Source organism: Aethalodelphis obliquidens, unplaced genomic scaffold (assembly GCF_003676395.1).
Source record: "Aethalodelphis obliquidens isolate GAN/ISIS:26980383/991018 unplaced genomic scaffold, ASM367639v1 scaffold70, whole genome shotgun sequence".
In the NCBI taxonomy this organism is placed as follows: domain Eukaryota; kingdom Metazoa; phylum Chordata; class Mammalia; order Artiodactyla; family Delphinidae; genus Aethalodelphis; species Aethalodelphis obliquidens.
In genome coordinates this window covers 2,478,523-2,495,151 of record NW_020838014.1, presented here as the reverse complement: position 1 = coordinate 2,495,151, position 16,629 = coordinate 2,478,523, and the positions used below count along the sequence as shown (strand labels likewise).

The 16,629-nt window shown below is 52.5% G+C and overlaps 1 protein-coding gene across 6 annotated transcripts in view; it reads left to right on the top strand.

Annotated features, from left to right (window-relative positions):
- Window positions 1-16,629, top strand: part of SYT6 (synaptotagmin 6) — a 57,596-nt gene that overhangs the window by 12,207 nt on the left and 28,760 nt on the right. For all 6 annotated transcript variants that reach the window (XM_027091028.1, XM_027091033.1, XM_027091031.1 and 3 more), the window contains one exon: window positions 769-1,324. In XM_027091028.1, the coding sequence (XP_026946829.1) occupies window positions 769-1,324 (556 nt within the window). The remainder of the gene's footprint in view (window positions 1-768; window positions 1,325-16,629) is intronic.

Below are 16,629 nucleotides of genomic sequence, written 5' to 3'. Positions count from 1 at the left end.
TACAGGGGACACGGGTTCGTGCCCCGGTCCGGGAAGATCCCACATGCCGCGGAGCGGCTGGACCCATGAGCCATGGCCGCTGAGCCTGCGCGTCCGGTGCCTGTGCTCCGCAACGGGAGAGGCCACAACAGTGAGAGGCCCGCGTACCGGGGCGGGAAGCTTAGTATATACCTGGCCCTGTTCTAAGCACTTCATTGTATTTATTCATTTCACCCCCACAGCAATCCTATGCAATTGCTACTTTTATTATTCTCATTTTATAACACAGAGAGGTTAAATAACTTGCCCCAGGTCATACAGCTAGAACGTGGCAGAGCCGAAATGAACCTATGCAGTCTGACTCCAAAGCACAATAAATGTTAACTATGGTGGTGGGGATGGTAGTGGTGGGGATGAAGGAATGCCACGTGGAGGGTGGGAAAGGATGGTCCTTCTCAGTCAGGGAGCTTATGGTTTAGTGGGGGAACCAGAGTCATGCCTACCAGGAAAGAAACCTAGAAAGCAGGTAGCAGAAAAGCAGGAAAAATGATAATGATCACGATGGCTAACACTTACTGAAGCTTGTTATGTACCAGGCTCCATTCCAACTACTTTTCATATACTAAGTCATGCACACCGAGTGTGTGCAGAGGGAAAGGGGGTCAACGGGCAGGAGGAAAAGGGGGCCTCACAAGGGGTAGGATGAGCCAGGGCCCCGAGCCATGCCTGCCGGCATTCCCCCACTCCTTCCCCCACCTCACTCTCTCATCCCCTCCTGCCCTCCGCCAGGCACACGTCCTTCAAGCGCCACCTGCCACGGCAGATGCATGTCTCCAGCGTGGACTACGGCAATGAGCTGCCCCCTGCGGCTGAGCAGCCCACCAGCATTGGCCGCATCAAGCCCGAGCTCTACAAGCAGAAGTCAGTGGAGGGGGACGATGCCAAAACAGAGGCCAAGACCTGTGGGAAGATCAACTTCAGCCTGCGCTACGACTACGAGAACGAGACCTTGATCGTGCGCATCCTGAAGGCCTTCGACCTCCCCGCCAAGGACTTCTGTGGCAGCTCTGACCCTTACGTCAAGATCTACCTCTTGCCTGATCGCAAATGCAAGCTGCAGACACGGGTGCACCGCAAGACCCTGAACCCCACCTTCGATGAGAACTTTCACTTCCCTGTGCCCTATGAGGAGCTGGCTGACCGCAAGCTGCATCTCAGTGTCTTTGACTTTGACCGCTTCTCCCGCCATGACATGATCGGGGAGGTTATCCTGGACAACCTCTTTGAGGCCTCTGACCTGTCCCAGGAAACCTCCATCTGGAAGGACATCCAGTACGCAACCAGTGTGAGTACCGCCCTGCTCCCTGGGCTTCTTGAGGAGTTGCAGTCCTGGATTTGACTGGGATGTGTCCCGCATCCTCCTCACCCCTAGAGACAAATGGGCCTCTGCCCTTCAGGGTACGAAGGGGACTCTGACTAATAGCCCAGCCCACTCTGGGGAAGTCCTTGCCCTGGGGCCCACATTGCGGGGGGGTGGGGGGGTGGGCAGGGAGCAGAGTCCCCATGTGGGTGGGAAGGGAAGGGAACATATCTATGGCTTCTGATCGCATGTTCTGAAGTGGTTCTCTCTACCTGCCAGGCCTCAGGTCTACCACCTATAAAATGATATATGTCTTTCATCATGGGTAAGGATCGGGCCAGGCCCGTAGCCTGACTCAGACAGCAGTGTGAGCCAAGGGCCTCGGTGTGTGCTGGAAGCCCGGCACGAGCAATCAGGAACAGGCTGTAGTAATTGGGATAAACCAGGTTATGCCGTCGCCACAAACCATCCTAGGATTTGGTAGCTTGACGTAGCCAAAGTTTAGTTCTCATTCATGTTACATGTGCTTTGCAGCTTGGCCGTTCTTCCTTGTTACTTAGGGATCCAAGCCAACAGAGGCTCCGTTTTGACCTGTGCCCCTATAGTTACCACCTGAGGAGGAAGAAGATGTGGCAAATCATGTGCTCGTTCTTAAAGCCTCCATGCAGAAGTGGCACATGTCACTTTCACTCATATTTCATTAGCCAAAGCAAGACACATGCAACTCCTACTATCAAGGGGGCCGGGCAAAGCAATCCTACCACGTGTCCAGAAGGGGGACTGGAAGTACTTAACGACAGCACTAGTGACTACCATGCAGCAGAGCCCCTGCTCTTAGGCCCTGCCTGCCTGGGCCAGTCCGGGAGTTGGAGCGGGGCGGGGGGCGGGGCTTGAAGGGAGACCTGGCTGATCCACACATGCGGGAAGGGGATGCTTGGCTGTTCATGATCAACTGGAATTAACCATGACGGTGTCAAGGAGCTGGGGCTCAAGTTGGCTTTTAAGAGGGAGGACAGGTTTGGCACAGAGAGTTAAGAGGGCATCTCCAGAGCCCTTTGGTCCAGTGTAGACAGTGTTCTCCAGTCCCTTGGGTGGCTGTTGAGGAAGCTGTGTAATTGCATCCCACAGATGTAGGTGGCATGCCTCTCTCTAAGCCCAGCCAGACAGCTGAGAGCCCTGCAGGGGTGTTGCCACCAAACACCAATGGCCTTGTGTCTCGTGTCTTGAACTCTAACTGATTGAGTGTCTCCTGGGATATTTCTTGCACTATTTCCCTGAGTGCAGACCCTCCCTTTGGACAATCAATACTCAATATCTATGGGCTGAACTTGTAAGGAGAGAGGCTGGGAGAATCAGCCCCACTCTGGTGGGAAAAGGATAAGAATCGATTTGTTCAAAGAGAGAAAGCTTGGTGGGCTCCGTTTCTGCTCCAGAGAAGGTCTCTGGGACAGCCCATTCTCCTAGCTGCTGCTGACTTTGACCAGCCCTGTCCGATGTCTCACTGCCTCCCCTACTTTTGCTCTCCCGAAATGTCATCCGCAAGAACAGCACAAGCAGCGGGGCCGGCAGACAGGGCGGGCAGACGGGGCGGGCTGGAACAGCAGCTGTGTGCCCGCCTGAAGCCCAAGAGCTCCGCTTTATAAATCACTCTGAAGTTTACATCTGGTGCAGCTCTTCCCTTGTGGTCTCGTAAGGCAGCAGCTTCATTATCGTGACTATACGGGTAGAGAAAAGCGGCTCAGTCCCCCCCCATACTGAGGCTGAGGCCCAAGTGCTCAGAGAGAGGTAGGTGTGAGGGCCAGGGGCTGTGGGAAGCAGGGCTCAACTCAGCCCTCTGAAGAGCCTCCCTTCTCCTCTCCAGAGGCCTCCCTTTCCTGTAACTTGAGCTCCAGGCACGATGAAAGCCCTAGTCCTGGAGCGTGCGGTCCGTGCCCAAGGGTGCCCCTCCCCTGAATGCTAACTTCCTACATCCTAGAATTCCGTGGCTGTCCCTGCACTCGTCCCACACCCCTTCCTCAGCCCAGCTTCAGAAAAAGGCAGATTGTCCAAAAGGAGCTGGACAAGTCATTGCCACCCTCATCATCCTCAGTCAGTACCACTCTAACCCTCCTCCATCTCTTTCTAAGCAGGACTGTGCCAGGAACTCGGGAGCAAGGGGGGCTGGGATAGAAGACAGCCTCTTTGCGCCACGGAACTTTAACGCAGTAGCTAGTGATGCAAAGTAGCAAATACTGTGAGGCTGTAAGATCTGAGAGTTAGGACAGCCAGGGAAGGTTTCCTGGGTGGGGAAGGAGAATTCAGGTGGGTAGGGAGGGACTGGTATATATAACTTGATAGTCAAAAGCAGGAGGAGTCTGGGCCCAGGAGTTTCTGGAGCAGAAGATCGGGTCATTTGCTCACACTCTCTGTCTTGCTCGCAGTTTGTCTGCACTGAATGTTCTGCGTGGTGAGGCCCCTGGGGCCCTCCCATCCACAGCCTCTCCAGCAGGCCAGCTCTCAGGGGTGGGCTCTTTATCCTGGGGGGTGAGGAATCAGACAAAGGAAAGGAAAAGGTAATAAAAGGCTGGTGCTTTTACCTGGGCTTACTCTAAAATTGGAATTATTTTGAGGCCAGAGAGGCCCAAGCCCTAGTAACGGGCAATGATTGAGCACTCAGTGTACGTGAAATCCTTCAGCCAGCATCGTGGGGCGCGGTGCACATGAGCACAGCCGGCTCCCATCTTTCCTGCATGCCAGATTCCTGCCAGATTTCATTCCTAGAGCTGCATTTTGGGCCCCAGCTCCTCCGGCCTGCAGGCTTGTCGCTGAACACGTCCAGCATTTCTGCCTCTTGCCTTTGCTCCCAAGGTTTTCTCTGGCAGACAGGCTTTTCCCCCACCTCTCTGCGTGGCCCAAACCAATCCACCTTTCAAAGCTTCCCTGAAGCCCTTCCGCTCTCACAGCAATCACTCCTCTGGATTTATTTTCTGGGTCCCTCATTTATACACTGAGTCATCTTATGCCTTGCAGAGTCCCCAGTGGCTCAGGAATGGCTTGTGTCCCACATTTGACTGTCTCTTGTATTCTCCCTCAGGGCTGAGTGTGTCATTTTATGCAAACGTAAGAACTCAGCAGTTCTTGTTGAATGACAGATGGCTTAGTTAATTCAAACAAAACTACGTATTGGTGCACAAGGAAAGGATTATTAAAGAAGAAATGGAATTTGGGTGCAGTTAACCTGGGAAGGCTTCCTGGAGGAGAAAGTCAAGTAGTATTTTGAAAGTGAGTAGAGCCAGGCGTGGTGGGGAGAGACCTGGGCTGTGCATTCCTACAGAGAGATGGTTTGGGTAGATGGTTTATGTCTGGAGTAGCAAAGAGATTAACCAGCCTGGACTGAAGTAGAGGGTCAGGGACCAAGAGTCTGGGTAGAGGGAGAGGCCCTGTGAGAAGTGGGTTCGGGAGGCTGCTCTGATGTCACAGGAGTCCATGAATGCTGCTGCCCTGGTACTCCTCACACTTGTATGGGAGAATCAGGTGCGGCCCTGGCAGGTGGAACCAGGCAGGTTCCTTGTTTTGGCCCCCGCCCCAGTGCCCAAGGTGGTCTGAAGTAGCAAAGCCTGGAGCATTTGTGCTGTTTTCTTACAACCACTGAACATGGAGCTTCAAGGCTCGTGAAGTGGGGGTGTTCATCTGGGGAGGCTAGCCCTTTGTTAATTGCAAATCTTCAGCCCCAAGGGCCGCTCCCCCCAGTATCCCCAGGTTGTTCTGGATGGAAGCCTAGGCTGTCATGGAGCTAACATACGCCCCACCAGAGGGTGAGCAACAGGCAAACAAGGTGTGCTAGGACAGTCAGAGGTCTCTGCTGTTCCTGGAATCCAGAAGCTCAGGCATGGGCAGGTCTGCCACTGAGGCTCCCACCTCTCGCCTGGCTTGACTAAGATCCTCTGCTGGTCTCCTGGGCATTCCCCGTGGTTTGTCATTTTCTCTCCACACAGAACTTCGATCGGCTGAAACCATTCTGTTCTTCCCTCCCCCCTCTCCAGCCCCCAGTCTCATTATTTCTATATGAAGCTGTAGATTTATCATTACAATAGAGCCGCCATCACCAGGGCTTGGTAACATCTCTGTATTCTTGTAGTTATTGTTACAGAGGCCTCAGACCCCAGTGCACACAGGTATTCCTGTTGCCATCCCAGCTCCTTCATGGAGGCTGTCATTGGGGCCATAAACATGTGTTGTGCTTGGTGGCATTGATGGACTCGGCCAACTTCCTGCCTTACCAGGTCCCCGCCAGGTCAGAATGAGTGTGTGTGTGTTTGTGTGTGTGTGTGTGTGTGCAGGTATGTGTGTGTTTTGGGGGTGATGGAGTACTCCGTATAATTCCAGGGAGCCTGGACTCGGAGTCTGCAGAGAGGAGGGAGGGCCTTATGTGGTAGAACAGTCTCTTTTCTAGCCTGGGAACGAGCAGGGTTGTGTACAAAGAGCTCAGGCTTTGATACCAGACAAACCTGTGTTGCATTCTAGCTTCTGCGCTTTCTAGCTTTGAGACCTTGGGGACATTGTCTAAACCATGCCTCAGTTTCTACATCAGTAAAATGGGGATAATGATGGCACATACCTCATAGCGATATTCTATGTAGTAAATGAAATAAAATGCACAAGATGCCTAGGGCAGCACTGTCACAGCGCAGCCTCCTGAGCCCCATTCTTACAGTGCCTTTCCTTCTAACTCGGCCTGTGGGTCACTATTTGTACCACTCCCAGGCCTGATCGCCCACTTTTTTCCAGATCACCTATTCCGACAGGTTGTTGGTTGTTATTATTCCTGTTTTATTTATTTCTCTCTTTTACTTCTTGTCCTATCATGTGTTCTCTGTGTGACCTTGGAAAAGTGATTTGCCCTCTCTGAGCTGTGGTTTCCTCAGAAACTTGTTTCCAAGTTGTGAGATTCTGAGATTCTCAGCTTCCCCTATAGAGAAGTGGTTGGCTCTCTTGCTTTCAGAGCAGGGATACCCAGTCCCTGGAAGTGTGGTCTCCCTAGTAGAGGCCTAAATCCCAGGCTGACGGGCCACAGGGCAGAACTTCCAGACACACCTTCCTCCTTTCAATGTCAGTGAGAATCAGTCTTCTCTTTAAGCCCCTTGGAAATGTCCTCCGGGGAGTTTCTGCCACAAGCAAGTCCCCACCAGCAAGCTTCCTTCCTCCTTTTCCCATGAGGCACAGTCCTGCAAACAGGCTCAGCGCCCTCCCCACCTTTCAGGCCCCCCATTTACTGGTTATTAATATGCAGGTTATTATTTGAGCTCCTACTGGGAGCCAAGAGCACAACCAACTTTATCCCATTTCATCCTCACCATAAGTCTTATTATTGTGCCCTGTATGTAAGTAAAGAAACGAAGGTTCCAGGTTCAGTGACATCCAGTGTCACCCAGACAGAAGGTGCTAGAGAGCCAAGACTCAAGTCCAGGTCTTCAACAGAGCCCACATCCTTGCATGGCTAGAGGGGAGTGAGTGTGATTACATTGCTCCTTGAACAGAAGATAGACCCTGAAACTGTGCAGCTCGTCAGGGGACCCAGAAGAGTGACTGGTTTGATTTTCTCTTTGTGGCCTGGATCATTCCTCTCGTTTCAGGGGGCAGCTTTTGTGCTGACACTTGGATTCCGTTACCATCTCCCCAGTGTTCTTCCTGCGGCACTGAGTTTGACATTCATTCCTCTTTCATTCAACAAACATTATTGAGTGTCAGCTATGTGCTCTCAGTTTGATCACTGAGCATGTGTTGGATACAGAAGCTGGGCCGGGCTGTGGAAAGGATGGCAAAGAAAAAGCCCCACCTCTGACCAAGCTACTGGGAAGTGTGGAGCATGCCCAGTGACCCCCAAACCCCTCAACCCCCTTGCACACAGGGCACATACTTGGGGACAGAGCAATTCAGGAAGCTCACAACCAAATCATGCAAGCCACTGCACTGCAAGCCATGTGCAGAAGTGTTGAGGCGAGATGGAGAAAAGAAATCAGAGCCAGATGAGACTGGTCTGGGAAAGCTGCTAGAAAAGGAAAGTTTTAGGCCAGGCTTTGATGGCAGTGAAGGAAGAGAGTGTTGAAAGAGGGAGGGGAGTGTGTTTCTCTATTTTCTTTGGATTGGGGGAAGGATCTAGAAAGAACTTCTCTCGAAGACAATGGGTTTCTTTGCTTTGTGCAGTAACTACTTGTGGTGTAATTACCGTGTACCAGGCACCAGGCTAGCACAGGGGATACCATAACTTCAACTCAGTCCAGTCCTCAAAGCCTCACAGTCCTATGGGGAGTCAGGAAAGCACCTCCACCATCCCAGGGGACACACAGGTCCCAGCATGCTGATGGAAGGCTGGCCTCCTGGAATGAAATTGCCTTCCTTGCCAGAAAAGAGTTAGTTGCATTCTTTTCTCACACCCACATACTCAAGTCTAGTGTGATCCAAGGGTAGCTTACAAGAGGCCTTTTCGAGTAGAACCAAAGAATCGGCACAATTGATTCGCTGTGACTCAGTCAGTCACCTGGGATGAAGCCTCCCAGACGCTCACTGACCAGCAGCCTGATGCAATGCCGTCAAAGTACCCACCTTGGATCTTAGGATCCCAGTTCTATCCTGGCTAGGAGCCGGGCAGGAGAAGGAGGGAAGCATCATGAACCTTCATCCACTCAACATGTCTTCAGTGATCTCTTAAAGAACTTATTCGGGTCCAAGAACACTGGGTATTGAAGGACAAATATAGTCCTTGCTTTTAAGGAGCTTACAGTTGGGTGGAGTTTTCGGAGCAAGTAAAAATGTAATCCAAAGGACACGATTATTTAAGTTGCACGAAATGGGAGAAGGCGAAAATAGAGGTGATTGCTGAAGCTGGGAGAGTAAGGGAGTGGAATGGGAGATGCAGATGGCAGAAGGAGAATTTGAGAACAAGAACTGAGTTTGGGGAACACCCAGAGTCAAGAAGAAGAAGGACAGGGGCCAGAAAAGGGTACCAAGCAGGGGGAGATCCGAGAGAAAAGAAGAGAACTGAGGAAGGCAAAGGAGGAATAGTTCGGGAACTAGGCAACCAGAAGTGATGTGTTCCAGCATCTGTGGGGTACCAAGCACCGTTTTAGACACTGCGGATGCAGTGGTAAATGAAGCTTACAGTCGTGTGGGGGAGACCATGAGGATGTGAGATAAATAGTGTGGCTGAGGGTGGTAAGTGGCCTGGGGAAAATAAAGCCGGGAAGCAGCGGGGTGGGAGGGGGGTGGTATTGGGGTTGGGAGGGTGGCTGGAGGAGAGGATCGCAGGGTAAAACAGGGTAGGCGGGGAGACATCCCCAAGAGGAGGCCATCTGAGTAGGCCTGAAAGGCAAGAGGGAGAGAACCATGCATATATCTGGAAGAAGAGAGGTCCAGGTGAGAGAATGGTAAATGGAAAGACACTGAGGTGGGAGGATGCCTGGCTTGTTCAAAGAACCGTAAGGGTCCAGTGTGGCTGAAGCAGAAATGGGACTGGGGAGGAGAGAGAATAAAAGATGAAGTGGGAGAGGTAAAGGGGCAGGAAAGGTTCATGGAGTTCCACAGTCAAAAGTTTAAAAGCACCACTAGAGTTGGGAACAGACTCTACAACAGATGGGTTGGGAACAGACTCTACAACAAGGGCAAAGACAGGGAAGTCCGTTGGGAGGCTATTGCCATGAAAAAGAGACAATGGTGGCTTGGACAAGGATGGGGGGTAGAAATGTAAGATGTGCTTCATTCTGGATGCATTTTGAAAGTAGAACTAGCAGTATTTGTTGACAGATTGGGTGCACGGTCCAGGGTGTAGAGAAAGAAGAATCAATGTTGTCGGCCTGAGTAGCTCAGGAGGGAGTCGCCGTTGACTGAGTTGGGGAATGCTGGAGGAAGAACCCATATGGAGAGGAAAGTCAGGAGCTCGGCTTTGAACATGTTGTAGTTGAGAGACCGTCGGGACATCCAACTGGAGATGTTGGATAGAAACTTGGATACAGAGTGTGGAATCCAGGGATTTCCCTGGTGGTCCAGTGGTTAAGAATCTGCACTTCCACTGCAGAGGGCACGGGTTTGATCATCCCTGGTCGGGGAACTAAGATCCCGTAGGCTGCGTGGCCAGAAAAAGAGTGTAGAGTCCAAAAGAGAAGCCTCGGCTAACCAACTGAATTTAGGGGATGTCAGCATATAGATGGTGTTAAAAGCCATGAGACTAGTTGAGATCCCACATTTAGAGAAAAGACCTAAGACTGAGCTTCGGGACACTCTAAGGTTTAGATGTGGGGACCACGAGGAAGTAAAAGAGACTGATAAGCCCCAGCCAGTGAAATAGGAGGAAAACCAGGAAAGTACAGTGTCCTAGGAAACAAGGACAGTGTGTCCAGGACGAGAGAGGGAAGGATCAGGTGTATCAGACGCTGCAACGGATCAAGTAAGATGCAGACCGAGACGTGACCACTTCGTTCAGCATCTGCCTTGCCAAGAGCTGTTTGGTGGAGCCCCATTGGAGATGAGGTCATTTGCGGAATATTGGGACACGGGTTGTATCGTTTGGGGGGAACTCTTTTTTATCATTTATGTATCATTTAGGGAGACAAGATTTCAAGGCCTAGGAAGGCTGGCTTTGCAGTGTGCCAGCAGGCTAGCTCCACGTATGGGCCATACTTGGGGAAAAGGTGGGGTGGGGATGGGGGAAAGTGGGTGAGCAGCCCCAGTTCACGCAGAGCAGATCAGGCCAAGACAGCACGTTGCATCAGGAATTTGCAGCAAGTCTAGGTATCCCTAGAATTCTGCCTTGAATTCCCGAGTGTCTGGACTCTTGCAAGCAGAACCAAGCCAGGATAGAAGCAGAGAGAGAGAACCTTCTAAAAGAGATCAGATCAGGGTCACATGGAAGCCCCAGGAGGTGTGAAAGAAGCAAGGCTGGGCCCGGGCTGCCCGCCAAACCCATGAAGACTGTTCCCCAAGCCCTCCAGCCGGAGCTGCTCTGAACCATGTATGAAGCCGGCCAGCCCTGCCCACTCTCTGAGCGGCCTGGCCCCCCGCGAGCCCTGGCTGTGCCCTCCCGGCAGCCTGACCCCACTGCCCGGGTCAGAAGCCCTGGGTCACTCCAGGGCTGCAGGCCTCTCTTGTTTACTTTCTGCTCAGCTGGAGCTCCTTGTCTCTGCTAATGTTCATTTACCCACACACTCCCCAGGGCCTGGCCTCCTTACACTCATTATTCTCTGGAATGCTGAGCTCTCCTGCACCCACACCCTCAGGCTGGGGGAAGGTCAACAGTGTCCAGTCCCTGCCCCCACGCAGTTTATTCCTTCAGCTCCTGCCAGTGCAGAGGGCAGCTGGCTGGGCTCTTTCCTCTGCTCTCCTCCCTGAAGAGGGGAGGAGGGGAAGGGCCTGGTTGGTTGCCTCCCGCAAGGATGCCATGTGATGTTAGGGATGTCGAAGCCAGGAGCAGCTTTTCCTGCTCCAGAATAAGACCTGCAGCCCCGCCCTCCAAGCTCATGTCCTGTAATGACCAGGAGGAAGTTGGAAGGGGGTGCGCCAGGGGTCCCTCCATGCTTCAAGCTCAGGTACTGAGAACGTGACTCAACCCGCTAGGCTCCAGGTTCTGCAGCCAATGTGACCTTGACTTTTCTGGGAAATACTCAAAGGGCCAAGGCTCCTCTAGCAAAGGGTTGCTGAAAATCTATCAAGAACCCAGAAAGGGGAAGAGGCGGGGTGTAGGGTCCGAGCTCCGTTCCACAGGCAGTGTGTCTGTTCAGGAGAGAGAGGGGATAGAATCCCAGAATGACAACACGGTCCCTGCACCACAGGGGAAAGCTCCAGACCTGCAGGTTGTCCCTTCAGCAGAGGTGATGGATGTGCACCTTCCACACCCTCTCACTTGGGCCAAGTGTGGCCAGTAGCCGTTCTTGGGTACATGGGGTTAAAGGTTTCCCATGCAAGGCTGGAAAACATAGTTCATCGTTCCACGCAGGGCTCTGACCCGGCTGTAAATAACGGCTCCACTGGCTTCTTTTAAGTTGTTTCTAAAATCAGCCTTTCACAATAGGTCCTTCCCTGCAGCTTCGGAAGAAGTGGCCTTAAGAGACTGCCAGAGGCTCAGAACAGTGGAGACAGTTCCCTTCTCACCCTTGATAAATTCCTAGCTTCCGGACAGCCCCACTGCCCACTCTGGCCAGCTGCCTGCAGAACCCAGCTCCCACTGGCAACCAGACCGCAGCCCTGTTCTGCCTCCCTCCTCTGCCAGCAGCTTGCCATAGCTCCGAGCTGGCTGGGCCAGCCAGCACTGCCCTGCCCCGGCCCCACGTGCCCTTCATTAGTATGCTGTGCATCTCAATGGTATAAATATCCAATCTTTCCCTTACAAGAGAATGAACGGGAAATCAGTAGGCAACAAGCTCACGCATCAACAAAAATCTGTTCCTCAACACTGGTGCATTTCATGCTCCCCCCACCTTGCCGTGCAGAGCACGCACTTGTCTTACGGCTTCTACCACCTGATGACTCACAGGGACATTTTTCTCCTGGAGAGAGATTCTTTGGTCACAAGGGAAGCAACAGCCAGACATCCCTTCTGGACACTAACAAGGACATTCAAACTGCAGGATTCATTTGGGAGGAAGGGATTGCAATGGGTTCCCTACATCAGCAGCAATCCAGAGAGACTGGGGCCACTGGGTATAACTACGACTAGAATGGCAACTGACTTGGAAGAACTGGGGCAGTCCCTGAGGGGTTTCTAATTTCTGCGGATCCCGGTGTTCCGACTCTGCTTTCTCGTGGACTCGGGGAAGGTCAGAGCTGGCAAGGGCCTCGGAGATGATCTGGCCCAACGTCCTCCTGCCACAGATGAGCAAGTTAAGACCAGAGAAATTGCACAACTTGTCTGGGGTGGCTCAGTGAGTCTGTGTGAATCTGGACCCCAACCCCGGTCTCATGAGACCCAGCCCCGTGCTCTTCCGACTGACTTCCTTGCCTCTAGGCTTTTATAGGGAATTCTCTTGCCCTGGTTATTTTACTCCCTCCTTCCTCCCTTCCCTTCCCAGGCCTCTGCCCACTCCCTGTCTTCATTCTGTGCCTGTGAACCTCTCTATCCTGTAGGGAAGAGGGCCAAGACTTGGAGTCCAAGGCATGAGGTGTCAAAGGGCACAGAGCAAAGACGACATTCTCTCTGTCGCAATTAGTCTCTTCCACGCAAGAGACGTCTAGTCTCTACTGGGAGTGGAAATAGGCAAACCAACAGGCAACGCCAGCAAGGAAACCAAGGAGGGAAGAGAAACTACACGTCAAAGTGCCTTGGACCCTAAGCCAACTAGCCCCCACCCCCAAGCCTCCCACTGTGCACACGTATTTACTCCTTGGAGGAGGAAGGAGACAAAGCTAGCTGTAGAGTCTGGGTCAGCCTTGTCCAAGTGCTAGCGTATTTTAATGATGTTTCCGTGTCAGCAACAATGAAGAAAGTTGTGGCCTCTTCAGCAGGCAGCTCCCATCCCCACCCCACTCCCTTGCCAACCCCGTGCCCAACTGGTCCTCATTCATCCTCATCAGTCGTCCCCTGTAGCCACGTTTTCTTTGCAGGTCTGAAATGACACCTACTCATTCTCCATGAATGTTTAATGCCTTCCTCTCTGGACAAAGTCTCTGAGACCTTGAGGGTTTCTCTAGGGCTGCAGCGAAACTTGGGATGGAGGGTTTTCCATGGAATCCACTTGGCCTTGGGAATTCGAGTGGGGGAGACAGGCAAGATGTTTAAACCCTCACCCCTCTCTGGCCAGTGCAGGCTGGCATTGCCCTCGATCTTGATGGCCGAGAAGTACCAATGATTGCTTCAGAAGACTGCCTGTCTTCCTGCTAATGGTCTGGACTTGGCAAGGTTTGGATTTCAGGGAGGGCGCCAACATCCTTGACATTGGGACCAGTTTCTCCAGGAGCTGTTTTCTATTGTGATAAGAAATCGTGTGTCTGAGCACGTACGTGGTGGGAAGGAGTTGAGGTGAGATGGGAACCGATCAGAGAACAAGATTGAGATCGCCGTCTGTGCACACAATTCCGACTGCAGGCATGAGCGGGGCATCAGCTGGGGCCTCTCTCCCTCCACGTGCCAGGCTCTGTGCGCTTACCTTTAACCCTCACTACCACCCTGCAGAGCAGGTACTGTTGTGATCCACTGCTCACAAAGCCAGTGGGAAACAGAGCCCAGAGTCACACCGGGTGCGTGGGCTCCACTGTATGTGCCCCTAACTCTCTCTGCTGCCTCAAGAGCTGGCTCGGGGGGCTGTCCCCGAGAGCCGCCTCTTCCTAGGATGGATGGGGACAGCAGATGTTCTCCGGGTCCCTCTCTGGTGCTAATTGTCTGTCTCTTCTGAAGGGTCCCCTTCTCAGCCTTTTCTTTCACTGACCCAGTCACGGGATGCAAGCCCAGCTCCACTCCACCCCAAGCAACACAAAGGGAGTAGCAGAGCTCGATTGGAGGTTTGTTCTCGTGGGAATCGGGTATCTATGCCCCTCTGCCCAGTGAACAGCCTCGAGCAGCAGGGGAGGCTGCGGGAGGCACCTGCTCCCAGAGGTTCTTGCTGCCCTGCCTCCCATAGAATGCCTGCTCCCCTCAGCCTAATGGCTCCTCTCCACCTTCTCCAGGCTCTCTGCCTCAATCACAAACAAACTGTGCCCCTCTTTAAATTGCCCTGGGAAATTTTGTTCTTGCCAGCCCTTAAGCTGGGGCTCAGTTCCAGCCCCATCTGCAAACATTCAGAACCCAAGAAGGTATTCAACTGAATGACGGGCCCTCTTCCCCAGGAGTGGTGGAACCCTGAGACTCTTATATTGCCTTTGCTGGCTCCACCCTCCATAGAAGGCAATTGTGGTTTCACATAGCATTTGTTTTCTCTTTTTACCTAATAACTGCTGTGGCCACTGGCATTCCTTGAGCCCACAAAGGGGCATGTAGGGCCGTCCCTGTATATGCAGGAGAGGCCCCTCTTTAGGGGGACAGGTGAAATTGCTACCTGAGATAGGAAGGGGGACCCACTTTCCAACTCAGCTCTCCCAGTTCTGCCAGTAGGCTGAGAATGAAACAGCCCCGCCCACCAAAATGAGGCCTAAGTGGGAGGCCCCAGGTGGTAGGATTGGATGAGGTTTCAGCCAGGAAGGATACAGGCTGTTAGGAGACCACAGATGAATGTCCGGAAAAGAGAGGGTGCCACTCCCCAGAAATGGGCAGAGGGCTTCCGGGGAGGGGCCTGTGAAGCTGTCCCAGCCCTTTGGGCCTGGAGCCCAGTGGTGAAAGGCTTCGAAGGCGCCCTGTCTGTGTGCCATTGTGTTTTCTGTGGTTACTTCTTTGGTTCACCTTCAGCATTTGGAGTGCTTTTTCACATTGCAGGGCTATTTCAGGGATGCCGTGGGGACCAGGAGTAGACCAGGTATGGGTGTCCACTTGGGTTGGAGCTTTAAACAGAGTGCAGAAGGTGCTAGGGCAGAGAGAACTGAAGAGAAAACCCCAAAGGGAAGATGGGGCAGCTCAGGGTCGGGGGAGAAGGGAGGTACCGCTTCAGCCCTTCCCCCCCCCCCACCCCGAGGCTAGCCTCCTCCAGAGCCCTTGTGGGGAGGGATGGCGGGCGGGGTTCTCCCAGCCCAGCCCTAGAACAGCACTGGCATGGGACTCCTTCCCCGCGGGGCTGATTCCACTTTTGGAGAGCCTTCAGTTGACTCACAACCCTGTAGTGACACATTGGACCATGTGCTTGGAACAGTCCAGCTTCCAGAGAGAGAAAAACAGCTCTGGTGGTGTGTCATGAAAACACAATAAGCACATCCCTTCTTAAGGAGTTGGGGACAGGCTGGCTTTGTGACTGGCAGCACCTGCTTGAAAATGCTTTAAGGGGGAAAACATGGGACCAAACTTTCTTCTTGCTTCTGGGCTGTTTTGGTAGGCCTGGGGAGAAAAAGGGGCCAGGGAAAAAAGGCAGGCAGCGAGGGCCTTTGTAATTCCAATTCCCTGACAGGGGTTTTTTTTGTTTTGTTTTGGTTTGGTTTGGTTTGGTTTTAGTAAATCCTATCCAAGGCTGGGCAGACGCCCAGCTCACTTTCGGGAGTGACTGCACCCTAAGGAAAACTATTCCCCCAGCCCAATTTGGGCAATGTTTACCAGAGAAACTCTGGTTGAGCAACTATTCCTCTTGCGTGAGAAAGGAAGGGAGGACTCAGCAGGGTCCCCTGACCACCTTGGGTCTGGCCAGCTGGAGGCAGCCTGGGCCTCCCTGGGCCAGACCTCGGGCAGCCCTGTACGCACGCGCGTGTACACACACACCTGCACGCACGCTCCGTCCATCAGACACTGGGGACCCAGCAAGAGGCTTCTTCCCATTCAATCTTGCTTAATTGGCTCTCTGGGACTCCAGTCCCCCAGAGAGAGACACCTTTTGGTTGCCCCGAGAAACTGCATTTGGAAAAGAAGAATTTCAGGAAGACCTTGCGTCCTGAAGATTATGCAGCTTGTGACATACCCATGTGGGTGACGATAGTAAGCCCACAACTGCTTCCACAGGCTGTCCCCCACATGTTGAGAAGGGAGGATAAGGATTATCTCTTCACTCTTGGGGAAGCTGAGGCACGGATAAGGGGGCAGGACTGTTCAAGGCCACACGGCCAGCTCTGGTCTGTCAGTCAGGATCCAAGAGGCCTCCGCAAGGCATTAGGCAAACACAGTGCCATCCCCCAAGAACCTGCAGGTCAGCAGGACTGGGAGTCAGGAGACCAGAGCGAGAATCCTGCCTCTGCTGTGTGGCCTTAGACAAATCACATCACCTCTCTGTTTCCTCATTAGAAAAATGTGGGAAATAACCTGTATTTCACAAGGTTGAGGTGAAATGCCAATGAGAAGGGGCCTCCAGAGGTTCTCGCCGCAGTTGATTGTTCCCGGGACTAACAACAACACCTAATGTGTTTATAAAGCATGTTCCCAGTACATTATCTCATTTAACACTCTCAGCACAGTAAGAAATCAACATTTCAATTTTGTAGATGAGGCAAACTGAGGAGATTCTCTGGAGTCAAGTTTTAAAGCAATAGAACAGAGAACCAAAAGTGAGATCATTTTCTTTAAAAGCTGTAAGACTGTAATATATTTTATCCTTCCTTGCCTCAAGGCAAAGCATTATATTCTTGTTGTAGATATTCTGGAAAATACAGAAAGCCACAAAAAAAGAAATGCAACGCACCATAAGCCCATTATCCCGAGATAACCTCCATTAACATTTTGATGAAATCCAGAATCTTCCGCTTAGAAAAACCACCTGAAGGTA